Source organism: Physella acuta, unplaced genomic scaffold, assembly GCF_028476545.2.
Source record: "Physella acuta isolate Inbredline_101_S28 unplaced genomic scaffold, ASM2847654v3 ptg000392l, whole genome shotgun sequence".
NCBI lineage: Eukaryota > Metazoa > Mollusca > Gastropoda > Physidae > Physella > Physella acuta.
Genome location: NW_026731911.1, coordinates 105,815 through 125,075, shown reverse-complemented (window position 1 = coordinate 125,075; position 19,261 = coordinate 105,815). Strand labels below are relative to the sequence as shown.

General features: G+C 34.8%; 3 protein-coding genes across 3 annotated transcripts; all 3 read left to right on the top strand.

Moving 5' to 3' along the window:
* The first annotated feature begins 1,813 nt into the window (after window positions 1–1,813).
* Window positions 1,814–2,102, top strand: LOC131942158 (protein FAM32A-like). The gene has a single exon (XM_059301891.1). It carries the CDS (start codon window positions 1,821–1,823, stop codon window positions 2,100–2,102), a length of 282 nt encoding a protein of 93 aa, XP_059157874.1. The 5' UTR covers window positions 1,814–1,820.
* Window positions 2,103–6,582: 4,480 nt separating this feature from the next.
* Window positions 6,583–6,864, top strand: LOC131942160 (protein FAM32A-like). Its single transcript, XM_059301894.1, has one exon. The coding sequence runs from the start codon at window positions 6,583–6,585 to the stop codon at window positions 6,862–6,864; it is 282 nt and encodes a 93-aa protein (XP_059157877.1).
* A 4,458-nt stretch (window positions 6,865–11,322) lies between these two features.
* On the top strand, window positions 11,323–11,611 carry LOC131942159 (protein FAM32A-like). The gene has a single exon (XM_059301892.1). The coding sequence runs from the start codon at window positions 11,330–11,332 to the stop codon at window positions 11,609–11,611; it is 282 nt and encodes a 93-aa protein (XP_059157875.1). The 5' UTR covers window positions 11,323–11,329.
* Window positions 11,612–19,261: the final 7,650 nt, after the last annotated feature.

Here is a 19,261-nt window from a genome sequence, read left to right as displayed (position 1 = left end):
ACTAAACAACAAATCACCCCACTTTTTTGGTCAAGAAGTTAGCGACTTTTACAAAGAATGTTTACAATCACTTAAAAACAATGAAAAACTCATACACAACAAATCCCAAAATATCTACCAAAAATTAGTACAAAAACTTTCAACCCCCCTTTTTAATCGAATCAAATGGTGTTCAAAATTTGCCCTTACAGATACAACAGACACTTTTCGGAACCTACACCTGAAAAACATTACACCTAAAGCTAGGGAAATAACATACAGACTAATCTACAATACAACACCGATAGGCCAAAATCAAACCGCCCACTGCCCACTATGCAGACAAAACACAATAGAAACAGAAACACACATCTTTTTAGAATGCCCCACCATACAGACAATGAAAAACAACCTTAGGGCCAAATTAACTAGTAAAAAAGACTCATTCAATGTTGACATAGCTATAACGCTAAACAAACTACCTAAGCCAAAAGACAGGACAGACTTAGAAGAAAAAGCAAGGACTGTAGCTATTTATAGACAAACCATATGGACTAGTAGAAACAGAGCTAAATTCGAAAATTCACAGTTTACGGGACAGATTTTAGATTTAATTTTTAGCAGACGACTGGACAAATATAGCACATCAACACACAAACTATAAATAGTAACACCCCAGCAGTCAGTTCACACACAACACAGTCTCTTACGCCTGGCTCGCCTTAAACTCACACACTCAGTGCCCCGTCAACCATCGCGACCCGCCCCTTACCCTCAGCATTCATGTCACGCAACAATGATCTTGCTGCCTGGCCTATTTCACCCAACCAACCTTTACCTTCGCCTCTACCTCCCCGCCCCATCAACGTTCTCCCCTTAAATCTAGTTTATTATTTATATACTGTCATTGAGATCCGCCCCTCACCCTCATTAGGTATGTAACGCATCAATGATCCCGCTGCCTGGTCAGCCTTTCTCAACCAACCCTCACCCCTCACATACACCTCCCCGTCCCACGATGTTTCCTTCCCTTTAAATTTGCATATCAATGTAACCTCTAGGCACATGTTGACAGCTTGGAGTTGTTGTTGCCATGTTATTGTATTATGTATTTACATTGCCCTTCACGGCAAGCCCTATATTACGAACAGCAGCTAGTAATTAAATTGCTTTATTTATTGATGTTACCACCACGGATCTATCACTTTGTTGGCAAATAAGTTACAAACCAACCTTTTTTTTCATTGTTGAAGCAATTGTCTTTCAATTCAATGCACCTTTGGTATTCCATTTACATATTTTGCTATTTATTTACTGTACTCTTTCACCAATGCAGCTATATTGTAAATATCCACCCAAACGGTGTGGAATGTTTTTGGAATGTTTTTTTTTAAATTTCTGTTTATCCATGTAACTCTTATGAATATTTTGACACCTTGGTTTCCCATTTTTCCGAAAGTTTTGTAATTGTAATATGTATTCAAATGGCCCTTCACGGCAAACCCTACATTGAGAACAGCAGCTAGCAATTTAAATTGCATTATTTTTTTATGTTCCCACCACGGATCTATCTTTCTGTTGGTAAACAGGCAACAAACCAGCCTTTTTTTCATTGTTTTTTTCATTGTTTAAGCCATTGCCTTTCAATTCAAATTACCTTTTGTATTTCTTCTACATAATTTGCTATTTATTACCTGTACTTTTTCACAAATGTAGCTATATTGTAAATATTCACTCAAACGGCGTGGAATGTTATTGTATTTGTATTTGTTTTAAATTGGAAAATAAAAGTATTATATTTAAAAAAAAAAAAAAAAATACTCTTCTCTTCCGGTTGTAAAATGGACGACGAATACGCAGCCGTCCAGAAAGGAGGTCTAAAACTCAAAGTTAAAGAACAAGGAGGAAAAAAGAAAAAGAAGAAGGACAAGGAAAAAAAGAAATTGGAAGAACACAATGCATCAAGACCATCCAAGACAAAAGCAGAATTAGCTTTTGAGAGGGCTAAAAAGAAAAAAATCCTTCAGCGGGCATTCCACAAAGAGAGAATTATGGAGTTCAACCAGCAGTTGGATAACTTGACTGAACACTTCGACATACCAAAAGTGAGCTGGACCAAGTAATATGTATTTGGACAGCAAGCTTTGACAATAGGTGGAGACGGCCCTAAAGTCTGTTTGAAGACACCAACCTGTGCGCCATCCACGCCAAGCGTGTCACCATCATGCCCAAGGACATCCAGCTAGCCAGACGTATCCGTGGTGAGCGTGCTTAAGAGGTTTCTTTTAAGCCCAAACCACCACCCCCTGTCCTCAACCAAGGTCCTTTTTAGGACCACCTGACAACGTTCAGATTAGCAGTGAAGGTCCCCCACCTCACGAGTTTCCACCCACCCACCCACCCACTACACCCCCTGCCCATGTCTGCCATAATATTCTGGCTTCATTTTAAAACGCTCTAGCTTAACTAAAATAATATAAACAGGAGGGTAGATCTATTCAAAATACTGTTTCAAAAATTACAATAATAATTTCACGGTGAAAAAAAAAAGGCAGGCGATCCATGGTTAATTAAATGCTAATTTAAGGATGTTGCTTAAAAGGTTAGGTTGGCCTGGGACGCCAGTATTTCTCTAGAGTCTAGATCTAGAATTTCTAGATTCTGTAGGAATGAGTAGCCTAGGTATTAATAATTAAATGCATTAGTAATTATTAGTAGCTAACATAAGATTTAGTTCAGTAAAAACTAATAGATCTAGATTTTAGGTCCAATGTTGGCTGTCAGACTTGATGCTTGATTGTAATGATTATTAGGTTTGAGCAATTAATTTTTTTAAACATTTTTTTAATTATTAGTATTAGTGATAAGTCATCATTAGTGGGAGTAAATTTACTTCTTTCCAGTCTGGTTCTGGGTTTCCTTGTAGCCTATATAATCTAGATCTAGTTGGTGATAATATTAATAAATATTGTTTCCCATTTTAAATACTCAGGCGGTTTGTTTGAAAGTCTGACCGCAGCTCCATATTCATTGACTGTCGAAGCAGCGCATAAAATGAATTAGCTTATATCCAGGGCTGGCCTGGTCTGCCTGTTATTGTGACTGAATTGTCCTACAGACAAGACCTGAAGAAGCCCTCGTTAAGTAATAAGTGTACAGCTTGCTTTTAGCCCGGCGCGGGGATCTTTCACCGGCCACTTTAACATTCTGCGACAGGGCAGGCCTTTACTTTAAGCTTTAATCTTAGCTGGTTCTGCTTTAACACAGGGTATTCTTTTGTCTTTAAGTATACCGCTTTCTTTCATCAGCCTGGAACCCTGTGTCTGCTACCGGTATCTCATCCGGCAGGGCAAAACAATTTCCAGTTTTTAAATTAAGCTGATGTCATTTTTAATACCAATGATTAGGATTTTGGCACAATGCTTATTTTTCTATATACACAAGATGAATTTCACATCATTTTCTGATTTCAGTTTAAGTTTGAAAGCATGTAAAATGTCAATTTGTCCTGCTATGTGATTTTTCTTCATTTATTTTTTGCTAGCCCATGGCATCACATTATGAAGACTCTACTAATATCTTTAGGCTGGGGCCAGTACCTTAACCGACTGTCGTCAAATGAAAAAACTGACAGAAGAGCGCAATTTAATACACACAATAGATATATATGTATCCGAACAAACAAATAAATATATTTGAACATATATACATACCTTTATATACGCACACTGATATATACATATACATATATTTACATAATAAATACATTATATATGAATATATCTATATATATAATTTATTTATTTATACATATATATATATATATATATATATATATATATATATATATATATATATATATATATATATGTATTATATCCTTATATATTATGAATATATATATTAATTCTTATATAATATATATTTGTAAATATAAATTATATATATGTGTGTATATATATATCCTTCTGTTTGCTGGGGTAGAAGAAAGGAACTTATAATTATAATATTCTGAAGGATATTATTTTACTTGAGCGTCTTTCGTCTACACTCAAATATATATATTTGAATATACATTCAAATATATATTCAATGAATATACATTTAGACACACATGTAAATATATATATATATATATATATATATATATATATATATATATACAAAACATGCATATATATACATACGTATATATAGACATATATACAATATTCGTCTATGTATATATATTCAATATTTTTACATTATATATAAATATATATAAATATATATAAATATATATATATATATATATATATATATATATATATATATATATATATATATATATATATATATATATATATATATATATATATATATATATATATATATATATATATATTTAAAAAAATATATACATATATGAAATACTTTTTACACATATTTATTTATGCTTCTATAATATATGGAAGGATATTAATTTACTCAAGCGTCTGCCTTGGGTGTTTATATAAAAAGAGAAGGGTTGAACTAATGAGAGGAATAAAAAAAATCTTTATATTCAATCTAATTTATTTATATTGTATATGTTATAGACTGGCATACATTTTTTTCTCTCTGGTTTATGTGAAAGGAGCTTGCAGGGATTCAAATTATTATTTTTTGCATTGAAATTCATTCTTTATTAATCACAGCTATGTTGCAGGCATATAAATACTTCCCTTTGGGCTCAAGTTGCTTTGAAAGAATCCTTGTCAGTATAGAACTAGTACCAGGACCATAAATGTATGCCCCAGGGCAAATGTTAAGAAAACCTCATCATTTTACAACTCCAACTGACCAGGGGCTTAAGAAATGATGCTTCTGCGCAAACTTTCTCGTCAGCCGGTAAGAGATCAACCTCCTTTTGATTGTTTAAATTTAATCTGTGCTGAAATCATTGTGCAGGCTGGCAAAGAAAACCATGAACTTCTTGAAAGCTGTGTACTTGAGCTCATGTTATTTTTTATTTTCTGTATTTTGAAAAAAAAAAAAGTATATATATGATAATAAAAAAAAAAAGTTCAGAGTATTTAATTGTTGTTTTGTCTTGTTAAAGAGAATGTATGTTGTGCAGAAGTGTAACCAACTCATTTTCAAGCCAGGACTAGCAAAAGACAAAACCAAAAGAATCATATGATATGATGGTAGTAGGAAAAAAGTATATCAGTGAACAAATGGTGGCAGATGCATGCCTTAGCAATCTGACATGGTAGCTTTAATGAAAGAAAAACAAAAATAATAAAAACACCAAAAGCCACACTCACACAGTTATGTTCAACATATATAATGAAGACAGAAAAAAACCAACCCACCAGAATGGATGTATTGTAATGAAAATGGCAGTTAGCACTGGTGATAAGAATCAAAGTGTTGGCTAATAATTCCTATTACAACAGCCAGCCTTATAATCTGAATTAAAACTATTAAATCCCATTCATCCCTTGGATCTATGCCAAACAACACACAATAAATGATATGCATAGAGGTGTGCTGATGCCCTGTGTGAGATGCAGAATGAAATAGTGTTTTTAAAAAAAAGGAGCCACCCAGTAATAAGTATGTGGCCTTTTTATGTCTAGTTTAAAGGATAGAATTAGCATGAAATGTGTTAAGAGAATAGTGTGTGCAGTTGTTGGGATAGGCATATTACTATGTAGGCCTATGTATGTATGTATATCTATCTCTACTTATTAAAGAAAAAGAATGACTAAACAAAAAAACAACTGTAACATGGCAGCTACACAGAGTGGGTGGGTGGGTGGATGAGGGAGGGAAAACTCGTTCAATGTAAACCAAACCGAGCTAATTGGGAATGGGTGGAGGCCCTGAAAAGGGCCGAGTAGTAGAGCCACAACAAGCAAGCCAGGTGGTTGTTTGCTGTTGTGTTTATTTGCTGGTGGTGTACTTGGTGACAGCCTTGGTGCCTTCACTGACGGCGTGTTTGGCCAGCTCACCGGGCAGGAGGAGACGGACAGCGGTCTGGATCTCCCTGGAGGTGATGGTGCTGCGCTTGTTGTAGTGGGCAAGACGGCTGGCTTCAGCTGAAATGCGCTCAAAGATGTCGTTGACGAAGGAGTTCATGATGGACATGGCCTTGGAGGAAATGCCAGTGTCAGGGTGCACCTGCTTCAAGACTTTGTAAATGTAGATGCTGTAGCTTTCCTTTCTCCTCCTCTTCTTTTTCTTGTCACCGGTGCGTACGGCTTTAGCCTTACCGGCCTTCTTGGCTCCCTTGGAAGAAACTTTAGGTGGCATGTTGTTTTCTTTTCAATGGCTTGAACAGAAATGAGGCGAACCGTTGTTGTTGTTGTTTTGTGGTTTAAAGTCCGCTTTCAAACATACGTTTATATCGCAGACTTTTTTTTTTTTTTTTTTTTTTATGAAACAGCGAGGAAATTTGGAGAGTACGAGTACGAGTACGAACGCCAAGCCGCTGCGCAGCCAATCAGAACGCTCGCTTGGTGACGAACGGATTTCCTCGCCGTTTCGTATAAAAGGGCCGATCTCGCCCTTAAGTCTTCATTCATAGCCTGCAGCCGCAATCGTTGTGTCGCTATACTCTTCTCTTCCGGTTGTAAAATGGACGACGAATACGCAGCCGTCCAGAAAGGAGGTCTAAAACTGAAAGTTAAAGAACAAGGAGGAAAAAAGAAAAAGAAGAAGGACAAGGAAAAAAAGAAATTGGAAGAACACAATGCATCAAGACCATCCAAGACAAAAGCAGAATTAGCTTTTGAGAGGGCTAAAAAGAAAAAAATCCTTCAGCGGGCATTCCACAAAGAGAGAATTATGGAGTTCAACCAGCAGTTGGATAACTTGACTGAACACTTCGACATACCAAAAGTGAGCTGGACCAAGTAATATGTATTTGGACAGCAAGCTTTGACAATAGGTGGAGACGGCCCTAAAGTCTGTTTGAAGACACCAACCTGTGCGCCATCCACGCCAAGCGTGTCACCATCATGCCCAAGGACATCCAGCTAGCCAGACGTATCCGTGGTGAGCGTGCTTAAGAGGTTTCTTTTAAGCCCAAACCACCACCCCCTGTCCTCAACCAAGGTCCTTTTTAGGACCACCTGACAACGTTCAGATTAGCAGTGAAGGTCCCCCACCTCACGAGTTTCCACCCACCCACCCACCCACTACACCCCCTGCCCATGTCTGCCATAATATTCTGGCTTCATTTTAAAACGCTCTAGCTTAACTAAAATAATATAAACAGGAGGGTAGATCTATTCAAAATACTGTTTCAAAAATTACAATAATAATTTCACGGTGAAAAAAAAAAGGCAGGCGATCCATGGTTAATTAAATGCTAATTTAAGGATGTTGCTTAAAAGGTTAGGTTGGCCTGGGACGCCAGTATTTCTCTAGAGTCTAGATCTAGAATTTCTAGATTCTGTAGGAATGAGTAGCCTAGGTATTAATAATTAAATGCATTAGTAATTATTAGTAGCTAACATAAGATTTAGTTCAGTAAAAACTAATAGATCTAGATTTTAGGTCCAATGTTGGCTGTCAGACTTGATGCTTGATTGTAATGATTATTAGGTTTGAGCAATTAATTTTTTTAAACATTTTTTTAATTATTAGTATTAGTGATAAGTCATCATTAGTGGGAGTAAATTTACTTCTTTCCAGTCTGGTTCTGGGTTTCCTTGTAGCCTATATAATCTAGATCTAGTTGGTGATAATATTAATAAATATTGTTTCCCATTTTAAATACTCAGGCGGTTTGTTTGAAAGTCTGACCGCAGCTCCATATTCATTGACTGTCAAAGCAGCGCATAAAATGAATTAGCTTATATCCAGGGCTGGCCTGGTCTGCCTGTTATTGTGACTGAATTGTCCTACAGACAAGACCTGAAGAAGCCCTCGTTAAGTAATAAGTGTACAGCTTGCTTTTAGCCTGGCGCGGGGATCTTTCACCGGCCACTTTAACATTCTGCGACAGGGCAGGCCTTTACTTTAAGCTTTAATCTTAGCTGGTTCCGCTTTAACACAGGGTATTCTTTTGTCTTTAAGTATACCGTTTTCTTTCATCAGCCTGGAACCCTGTGTCTGCTACCGGTATCTCATCCGGCAGGGCAAAACAATTTCCAGTTTTTAAATTAAGCTGATGTCATTTTTAATACCAATGATTAGGATTTTGGCACAATGCTTATTTTTCTATATAACAAGATGAATTTCACATCATTTTCTGATTTCAGTTTAAGTTTGAAAGCATGTAAAATGTCAATTTGTCCTGCTATGTGATTTTTCTTCATTTATTTTTTGCTAGCCCATGGCATCACATTATGAAGACTCTACTAATATCTTTAGGCTGGGGCCAGTACCTTAACCGACTGTCGTCAAATGAAAAAACTGACAGAAGAGCGCAATTTAATACACACAACAGATATATATGTATCCGAACAAACAAATAAATATATTTGAACATATATACATACCTTTATATACGCACACTGATATATACATATACATATATTTACATAATAAATACATTATATATGAATATATCTATATATATAATTTATTTATTTATACATATATATATATATATATATATATATATATATATATATATATATATATATATATATATATATATATATATATATATATGTATTATATCCTTATATATTATGAATATATATATTAATTCTTATATAATATATATTTGTAAATATAAATTATATATATGTGTGTATATATATATCCTTCTGTTTGCTGGGGTAGAAGAAAAAAACTTATAATTATAATATTCTGAAGGATATTATTTTACTTGAGCGTCTTTCGTCTACACTCAAATATATATATTTGAATATACATTCAAATATATATTCAATGAATATACATTTAGACACACATGTAAATATATATATATATATATATATATATATATATATACAAAACATGCATATATATACATACGTATATATAGACATATATACAATATTCGTCTATGTATATATATTCAATATTTTTACATTATATATAAATATATATAAATATATATAAATAAATATATATATATATATATATATATATATATATATATATATATATATATATATATATATATATATATATATATATATATATATATTTTAAAAAATATATACATATATGAAATACTTTTTACACATATTTATTTATGCTTCTATAATATATGGAAGGATATTAATTTACTCAAGCATCTGCCTTGGGTGTTTATATAAAAAGAGAAGGGTTGAACTAATGAGAGGAATAAAAAAAATCTTTATATTCAATCTAATTTATTTATATTGTATATGTTATAGACTGGCATACATTTTTTTCTCTCTGGTTTATGTGAAAGGAGCTTGCAGGGATTCAAATTATTATTTTTTGCATTGAAATTCATTCTTTATTAATCACAGCTATGTTGCAGGCATATAAATACTTCCCTTTGGGCTCAAGTTGCTTTGAAAGAATCCTTGTCAGTATAGAACTAGTACCAGGACCATAAATGTATGCCCCAGGGCAAATGTTAAGAAAACCTCATCATTTTACAACTCCAACTGACCAGGGGCTTAAGAAATGATGCTTCTGCGCAAACTTTCTCGTCAGCCGGTAAGAGATCAACCTCCTTTTGATTGTTTAAATTTAATCTGTGCTGAAATCATTGTGCAGGCTGGCAAAGAAAACCATGAACTTCTTGAAAGCTGTGTACTTGAGCTCATGTTATTTTTTATTTTCTGTATTTTGAAAAAAAAAAAGTATATATATGATAATAAAAAAAAAAAGTTCAGAGTATTTAATTGTTGTTTTGTCTTGTTAAAGAGAATGTATGTTGTGCAGAAGTGTAACCAACTCATTTTCAAGCCAGGACTAGCAAAAGACAAAACCAAAAGAATCATATGATATGATGGTAGTAGGAAAAAAGTATATCAGTGAACAAATGGTGGCAGATGCATGCCTTAGCAATCTGACATGGTAGCTTTAATGAAAGAAAAACAAAAATAATAAAAACACCAAAAGCCACACTCACACAGTTATGTTCAACATATATAATGAAGACAGAAAAAAACCAACCCACCAGAATGGATGTATTGTAATGAAAATGGCAGTTAGCACTGGTGATAAGAATCAAAGTGTTGGCTAATAATTCCTATTACAACAGCCAGCCTTATAATCTGAATTAAAACTATTAAATCCCATTCATCCCTTGGATCTATGCCAAACAACACACAATAAATGATATGCATAGAGGTGTGCTGATGCCCTGTGTGAGATGCAGAATGAAATAGTGTTTTTAAAAAAAAGGAGCCACCCAGTAATAAGTATGTGGCCTTTTTATGTCTAGTTTAAAGGATAGAATTAGCATGAAATGTGTTAAGAGAATAGTGTGTGCAGTTGTTGGGATAGGCATATTACTATGTAGGCCTATGTATGTATGTATATCTATCTCTACTTATTAAAGAAAAAGAATGACTAAACAAAAAAACAACTGTAACATGGCAGCTACACAGAGTGGGTGGGTGGGTGGATGAGGGAGGGAAAACTCGTTCAATGTAAACCAAACCGAGCTAATTGGGAATGGGTGGAGGCCCTGAAAAGGGCCGAGTAGTAGAGCCACAACAAGCAAGCCAGGTGGTTGTTTGCTGTTGTGTTTATTTGCTGGTGGTGTACTTGGTGACAGCCTTGGTGCCTTCACTGACGGCGTGTTTGGCCAGCTCACCGGGCAGGAGGAGACGGACAGCGGTCTGGATCTCCCTGGAGGTGATGGTGCTGCGCTTGTTGTAGTGGGCAAGACGGCTGGCTTCAGCTGAAATGCGCTCAAAGATGTCGTTGACGAAGGAGTTCATGATGGACATGGCCTTGGAGGAAATGCCAGTGTCAGGGTGCACCTGCTTCAAGACTTTGTAAATGTAGATGCTGTAGCTTTCCTTTCTCCTCCTCTTCTTTTTCTTGTCACCGGTGCGTACGGCTTTAGCCTTACCGGCCTTCTTGGCTCCCTTGGAAGAAACTTTAGGTGGCATGTTGTTTTCTTTTCAATGGCTTGAACAGAAATGAGGCGAACCGTTGTTGTTGTTGTTTTGTGGTTTAAAGTCCGCTTTCAAACATACGTTTATATCGCAGACTTTTTTTTTTTTTTTTTTTTTATGAAACGGCGAGGAAATTTGGAGAGTACGAGTACGAGTACGAACGCCAAGCCGCTGCGCAGCCAATCAGAACGCTCGCTTGGTGACGAACGGATTTCCTCGCCGTTTCGTATAAAAGGGCCGATCTCGCCCTTAAGTCTTCATTCATAGCCTGCAGCCGCAATCGTTGTGTCGCTATACTCTTCTCTTCCGGTTGTAAAATGGACGACGAATACGCAGCCGTCCAGAAAGGAGGTCTAAAACTCAAAGTTAAAGAACAAGGAGGAAAAAAGAAAAAGAAGAAGGACAAGGAAAAAAAGAAATTGGAAGAACACAATGCATCAAGACCATCCAAGACAAAAGCAGAATTAGCTTTTGAGAGGGCTAAAAAGAAAAAAATCCTTCAGCGGGCATTCCACAAAGAGAGAATTATGGAGTTCAACCAGCAGTTGGATAACTTGACTGAACACTTCGACATACCAAAAGTGAGCTGGACCAAGTAATATGTATTTGGACAGCAAGCTTTGACAATAGGTGGAGACGGCCCTAAAGTCTGTTTGAAGACACCAACCTGTGCGCCATCCACGCTGTAATAGATTGAAATAATTGTGAGGTCAGGGGAACTCACTCTTCTGTATTAGTTATATTTATAATATTGTTATCTTGAGTGATGTCCCTTGTGTACTTCCTCTCCCTTGCAACATGGCGTCTGTACATAATAAAGACTGTTATATACAACCACAGGCTTCTGTCGTCAATCTATTATAATTGGCGACGAAGGATAAACATCTACTAGAAAGAGCACCTACTTACGCAAAAAAGAGGTTTGCTAGAGCTTATTAGCTAATTATTTCTAGAATTATGGCGCTGTATGGCCAAATAAAAGAATTTGATGCGAATGATGAAATCATTCAAGATTACCTAGAGAGGTTAAGCTTTTACCTAGAAGCTAACGACGTGACGATAGAAGCCAAAAAGAGAGCTATTTTGTTAACAGTCATAGGGCCTCAACAATTTAGGCTACTAAAAGACTTATGCGTACCGGCTAGTCTAACTACCAAGAGCTTTAACGAGCTGAGCAAATTGCTAACAGACCACCATGCGCCCACCCCATCAAAGTTTCTATGTCGAGCTAGATTTGACAGTAGGACTCGTCAACCAAACGAGTCAATATCAGAATATGTTGCTGCTTTACGTCATTTAAGTAGATTTTGTGAATTCGGCGAAACGCTGTCTAACAGATTATGTGAAAAGTTTGTGACAGGTGTAAACAGCCCTGATATTCAAAGAAAGTTGCTGCTCGAGTCAGATCTAAAATTGGAAAAAGCAATACAACTCGCAACTTCAATCCAGCAGTCATCAGATGCGGCGAGATCTTTAGCACCTTCAGAGATCCATGCAGTAAACAGCAGGTTAGTCAATAAACATCAACCCCATCAGAGCATTCCAACTTATGCTAAACAGCCTGCTCGTTCAAATCCTAGATCTAAATCTAGTAATAATTATCAAAAATGTCATCGATGCAAAGGTCCCCATGCATCTCATCGATGCAAGTTCAAGTTAGCAACTTGTTATAAGTGCGGTAAGCAAGGTCACATTGCCAAGGCCTGCTTTGCAAAGTCTTCGTCTGTTGCTAAATCTAGCCAGTCAAGACAGTACCGCAACCAAAGGCAGCACTATGTTAACTCTCACCAAGACTACCTAACCCAACCAATGAACCACTCTACCTGTGAAAACGCTCAAACTGATTCGCAGCCGGATTTCAACCTGTTCTCTGTGAAATCAATAAGTCATGCTCCCATCAATGTACAAGTTAATATCAACGGTAAGAGCATAAGCTTCCAACTTGACACTGGAGCATCTCTAACAGTCATAACAAAGAAAGATTTTGACGCTGTCACTGGAGGATCAGTGCCTCTACAGCCATGTCACAAGTGTCTAACAACATACACTGGTGACAATGTTCCGGTAATAGGAGAGTGTATGGTTCATGTAAGTTATAATGGTCAAAGTGTTAAACTTCCTCTTCTTGTGGTTGAAGGAAATGGACCGCCATTACTAGGTAGGAACTGGTTAAGTGATCTTAAGTTAAATTGGGAGAGTATTTGTTCATTGAAGAATGGAAAAGAATCTAGTCTTACTTCACTAGATAAAGTAATATCTGAAAATAAATGTGTTTTTGGCAATTCAGGTTTGCTAAATGATAGAACAGTGAAGTTAAGCATTAAAGATACAAATCCAAGATACTGCAAAGCTAGAGTTCCACCTTATGCAATGAGGAATAAAATTGAAAATGAGCTAAGTAGATTGGAATCTAATGGCATTATAAAGAAGGTAGACTATTCCGATTGGGCGACACCCATTGTGCCAGTGTTAAAGAAGGATGGTTCTATAAGAATTTGTGGAGATTATAAAACTACACTGAATAAGCAAATAGAGCTAAATAGGTACCCTATACCTAACATTGAGGAAATTTCTTTGAATTTGGCAGGAGGAGACAAATTCACTGAATTAGACTTTAGTCATGCTTACACTCAACTAGAACTGCATCCAGATTCAAAAGTCTATACGACAATAAACACACATAAAGGACTCTACCAATATGAAAGACTATGTTTTGGCATATCATCTAGCCCTGGAATTTTCCAAGCTGTCATGGACAGTATTTTTAAGGACATTCCAAATGTTTGTGTGTACTTTGACAATGTGTACATAACTGGTAAGAATGACACTGAACATCTTAAAACACTTGATAAAGTATTGAAAATTGTTGGTGAAAAAGGTTTAAAGATAAACAAAGATAAATGTCAATTCATGTTGACAGAAATTAGTTTTCTTGGTTATATATTGAGCAAACAAGGCATCAGACCTCAACCTGAGAAAACAAAAGCCATTAAAGAAGCACCCAAACCTGAAAATACCCAACAACTAAGAGCTTTTTTGGGCTTAATAAATTACTATGCAAAGTTCATAGGAAATCTGTCTGGTAAACTATCACCACTGTACAAGCTGCTACAGAAAAATGCAACTTGGCACTGGGGTAAACAACAAGATACTGCTTTTAATACAGCAAAAGAGGCTTTGTCTGCTGACACCTTACTAACTCACTATGACCCAGGGAAAAGACTTGTATTGACATGTGATGCTTCACCAGATGGTGTAGGAGCAGTCTTGTCCCACATGGATGAGAAGGGTGACAGACCCATTGCTTTTGCCAGTAGATCTTTGAACCAGGCTGAGAAAAATTATTCTCAGTTAGATAGGCAAGGCTTAGGCATCATTTTTGGTGTTAAGAAATTTCATAAGTTTCTGTTTGGTAGGAAATTCACCATCTTTACAGATCATAAACCATTGCTAGGTTTATTTGGAGAAAACAAAACCCTACCTGAGCATGCCTCACCAAGAATTCAAAGATGGGCTATCACACTAACTGCATACAATTATGAATTGAAATACAAACCTGGATCTGAGAATAGTGCAGATAATCTTAGTAGATTACCTTTAAAAAACCAAAGCCTGAGCTATGTACCAGAAGATGTATTTATTCTCTTCACTATCATGGATAACTCCAATATAAATGTGGATGATATTAAAAGAGAAACACAAAAAGATGAGTGCTTAATAAAAGTATATGAGTACTGTAAGAATGGTTGGCCTGAAGAGTCTGTGAATGATGACTTAAAGCCATATAAAATAAGAAATAAAAACCTTTGTGAAGATAATATAAAAGATGGAGAAGATGCAGTCCATTATCAGTTAGAGTTGCCTAAACAAAATATTTGTAACTTAATAAATGATTATGGTGATATGGCAATTTCAAATGTTTTAAAGAGAATACATTAGTAAGAAGGAATGTGATCATCAAACAACTTTGCTAACATCATTAGCACTTACAGAAACTAAAAGGGTAACATCAAAAGAAAAGAAAAAAGATTTTTGCCATTAATACACCCACTTCAAATACTGGATCACAGTTGCAAATTGATATGGTCCAGGATATTACTTGTAAACAGTATTTTTGGTTACCAAAAAGCACTATCAGATTACCTGAGGAAATTGATCAATCAAAGAAATCTATGTCAATTAAGGATCTGAATAATAGCATAATACTTTCAGATGCCAATTCAAAAATAGTTCCATTAAATCATGACAAACATTCATTGAAAGAGAATTTGGTGTTAATGAGAATGTGTATCTAAGAAATTATGGGAGAAAGGAAAAATGGATACCAGGTCAAATTGTTCAATGTACAGGACCTGTGTCTTATAAAGTTAAAAATAACTTGTGCAGATAATAAGTGTGAATCTATCAATCCCACCAAATCTGAACAGTTCACACCAACTCAGTTGTTCCACAACCAAGTTCTGTTGATATGAGTGAACCAAGTTGTCTGGAGTCAGAAAATGTAAATTCTGGAGTTAATGATTTAAATCCTAGACCTCCTGAGATAGAGAATCCAGATGGTCAGAATCTTGAGTCACCAAATCAGAAGCCACTGAGAAGGTCAAGCAGGACAATCAAAGTCCCAAATAAGTTAGACCTATGATTCTAAAGGTCAAAAGGACTTTGACATTATTGTTTTGTATTTTGATTATGTTGTGGCATATTGTGCATTGTTTGTAAGGATGTAATCTACCATAGTGTTCATGTTACAATATAATTGGTGATTTTAGGATACTATCAATTGTTCTATTGAGAGATGTGTTATTGTGTTCTAAGGGTAAAGGGATGTAATAGATTGAAATAATTGTGAGGTCAGGGGAACTCACTCTTCTGTATTAGTTATATTTATAATATTGTTATCTTGAGTGATGTCCCTTGTGTACTTCCTCTCCCTTGCAACATGGCGTCTGTACATAATAAAGACTGTTATATACAACCACAGGCTTCTGTCGTCAATCTATTATACACGCCAAGCGTGTCACCATCATGCCCAAGGACATCCAGCTAGCCAGACGTATCCGTGGTGAGCGTGCTTAAGAGGTTTCATTTAAGCCCAAACCACCACCCCCTGTCCTCAACCAAGGTCCTTTTTAGGACCACCTGACAACGTTCAGATTAGCAGTGAAGGTCCCCCACCTCACGAGTTTCCACCCACCCACCCACCCACCCACTACACCCCCTGCCCATGTCTGCCATAATATTCTGGCTTCATTTTAAAACGCTCTAGCTTAACTAAAATAATATAAACAGGAGGGTAGATCTATTCAAAATACTGTTTCAAAAATTACAATAATAATTTCACGGTGAAAAAAAAAAGGCAGGCGATCCATGGTTAATTAAATGCTAATTTAAGGATGTTGCTTAAAAGGTTAGGTTGGCCTGGGACGAAAGTATTTCTCTAGAGTCTAGATCTAGAATTTCTAGATTCTGTAGGAATGAGTAGCCTAGGTATTAATGCATTAGTAATTATTAGTAGCTAACATAAGATTTAGTTCAGTAAAAACTAATAGATCTAGATTTTAGGTCCAATGTTGGCTGTCAGACTTGATGCTTGATTGTAATGATTATTAGGTTTGAGCAATTAATTTTTTTAAACATTTTTTTAATTATTAGTATTAGTGATAAGTCATCATTAGTGGGAGTAAATTTACTTCTTTCCAGTCTGGTTCTGGGTTTCCTTGTAGCCTATATAATCTAGATCTAGTTGGTGATAATATTAATAAATATTGTTTCCCATTTTAAATACTCAGGCGGTTTGTTTGAAAGTCTGACCGCAGCTCCATATTCATTGACTGTCGAAGCAGCGCATGAAATGAATTAGCTTATATCCAGGGCTGGCCTGGTCTGCCTGTTATTGTGACTGAATTGTCCTACAGACAAGACCTGAAGAAGCCCTCGTTAAGTAATAAGTGTACAGCTTGCTTTTAGCCTGGCGCGGGGATCTTTCACCGGCCACTTTAACATTCTGCGACAGGGCAGGCCTTTACTTTAAGCTTTAATCTTAGCTGGTTCCGCTTTAACACAGGGTATTCTTTTGTCTTTAAGTATACCGTTTTCTTTCATCAGCCTGGAACCCTGTGTCTGCTACCGGTATCTCATCCGGCAGGGCAAAACAATTTCCAGTTTTTAAATTAAGCTGATGTCATTTTTAATACCAATGATTAGGATTTTGGCACAATGCTTATTTTTCTATATACACAAGATGAATTTCACATCATTTTCTGATTTCAGTTTAAGTTTGAAAGCATGTAAAATGTCAATTTGTCCTGCTATGTGATTTTTCTTCATTTATTTTTTGCTAGCCCATGGCATCACATTATGAAGACTCTACTAATATCTTTAGGCTGGGGCCAGTACCTTAACCGACTGTCGTCAAATGAAAAAACTGACAGAAGAGCGCAATTTAATACACACAACAGATATATATGTATCCGAACAAACAAATAAATATATTTGAACATATATACATACCTTTATATACGCACACTGATATATACATATACATATATTTACATAATAAATACATTATATATGAATATATCTATATATATAATTTATTTATTTATACATATATATATATATATATATATATATATATATATATATATATATATATATATATATATATATATATATATATATATATGTATTATATCCTTATATATTATGAATATATATATTAATTCTTATATAATATATATTTGTAAATATAAATTATATATATGTGTGTATATATATATCCTTCTGTTTGCTGGGGTAGAAGAAAAAAACTTATAATTATAATATTCTGAAGGATATTATTTTACTTGAGCGTCTTTCGTCTACACTCAAATATATATATTTGAATATACATTCAAATATATATTCAATGAATATACATTTAGACACACATGTAAATATATATATATATATATATATATATATATATTTACAAAACATGCATATATATACATACGTATATATAGACATATATACAATATTCGTCTATGTATATATATTCAATATTTTTACATTATATATAAATATATATAAATATATATAAATATATATATATATATATATATATATATATATATATATATATATATATATATATATATATATATATATATATATATATATATATATATATATATATATATATATATTTAAAAAAATATATACATATATGAAATACTTTTTACACATATTTATTTATGCTTCTATAATATATGGAAGGATATTAATTTACTCAAGCGTCTGCCTTGGGTGTTTATATAAAAAGAGAAGGGTTGAACTAATGAGAGGAATAAAAAAAATCTTTATATTCAATCTAATTTATTTATATTGTATATGTTATAGACTGGCATACATTTTTTTCTCTCTGGTTTATGTGAAAGGAGCTTGCAGGGATTCAAATTATTATTTTTTGCATTGAAATTCATTCTTTATTAATCACAGCTATGTTGCAGGCATATAAATACTTCCCTTTGGGCTCAAGTTGCTTTGAAAGAATCCTTGTCAGTATAGAACTAGTACCAGGACCATAAATGTATGCCCCAGGGCAAATGTTAAGAAAACCTCATCATTTTACAACTCCAACTGACCAGGGGCTTAAGAAATGATGCTTCTGCGCAAACTTTCTCGTCAGCCGGTAAGAGATCAACCTCCTTTTGATTGTTTAAATTTAATCTGTGCTGAAATCATTGTGCAGGCTGGCAAAGAAAACCATGAACTTCTTGAAAGCTGTGTACTTGAGCTCATGTTATTTTTTATTTTCTGTATTTTGAAAAAAAAAAAAGTATATATATGATAATAAAAAAAAAAAGTTCAGAGTATTTAATTGTTGTTTTGTCTTGTTAAAGAGAATGTATGTTGTGCAGAAGTGTAACCAACTCATTTTCAAGCCAGGACTAGCAAAAGACAAAACCAAAAGAATCATATGATATGATGGTAGTAGGAAAAAAGTATATCAGTGAACAAATGGTGGCAGATGCATGCCTTAGCAATCTGACATGGTAGCTTTAATGAAAGAAAAACAAAAATAATAAAAACACCAAAAGCCACACTCACACAGTTATGTTCAACATATATAATGAAGACAGAAAAAAACCAACCCACCAGAATGGATGTATTGTAATGAAAATGGCAGTTAGCACTGGTGATAAGAATCAAAGTGTTGGCTAATAATTCCTATTACAACAGCCAGCCTTATAATCTGAATTAAAACT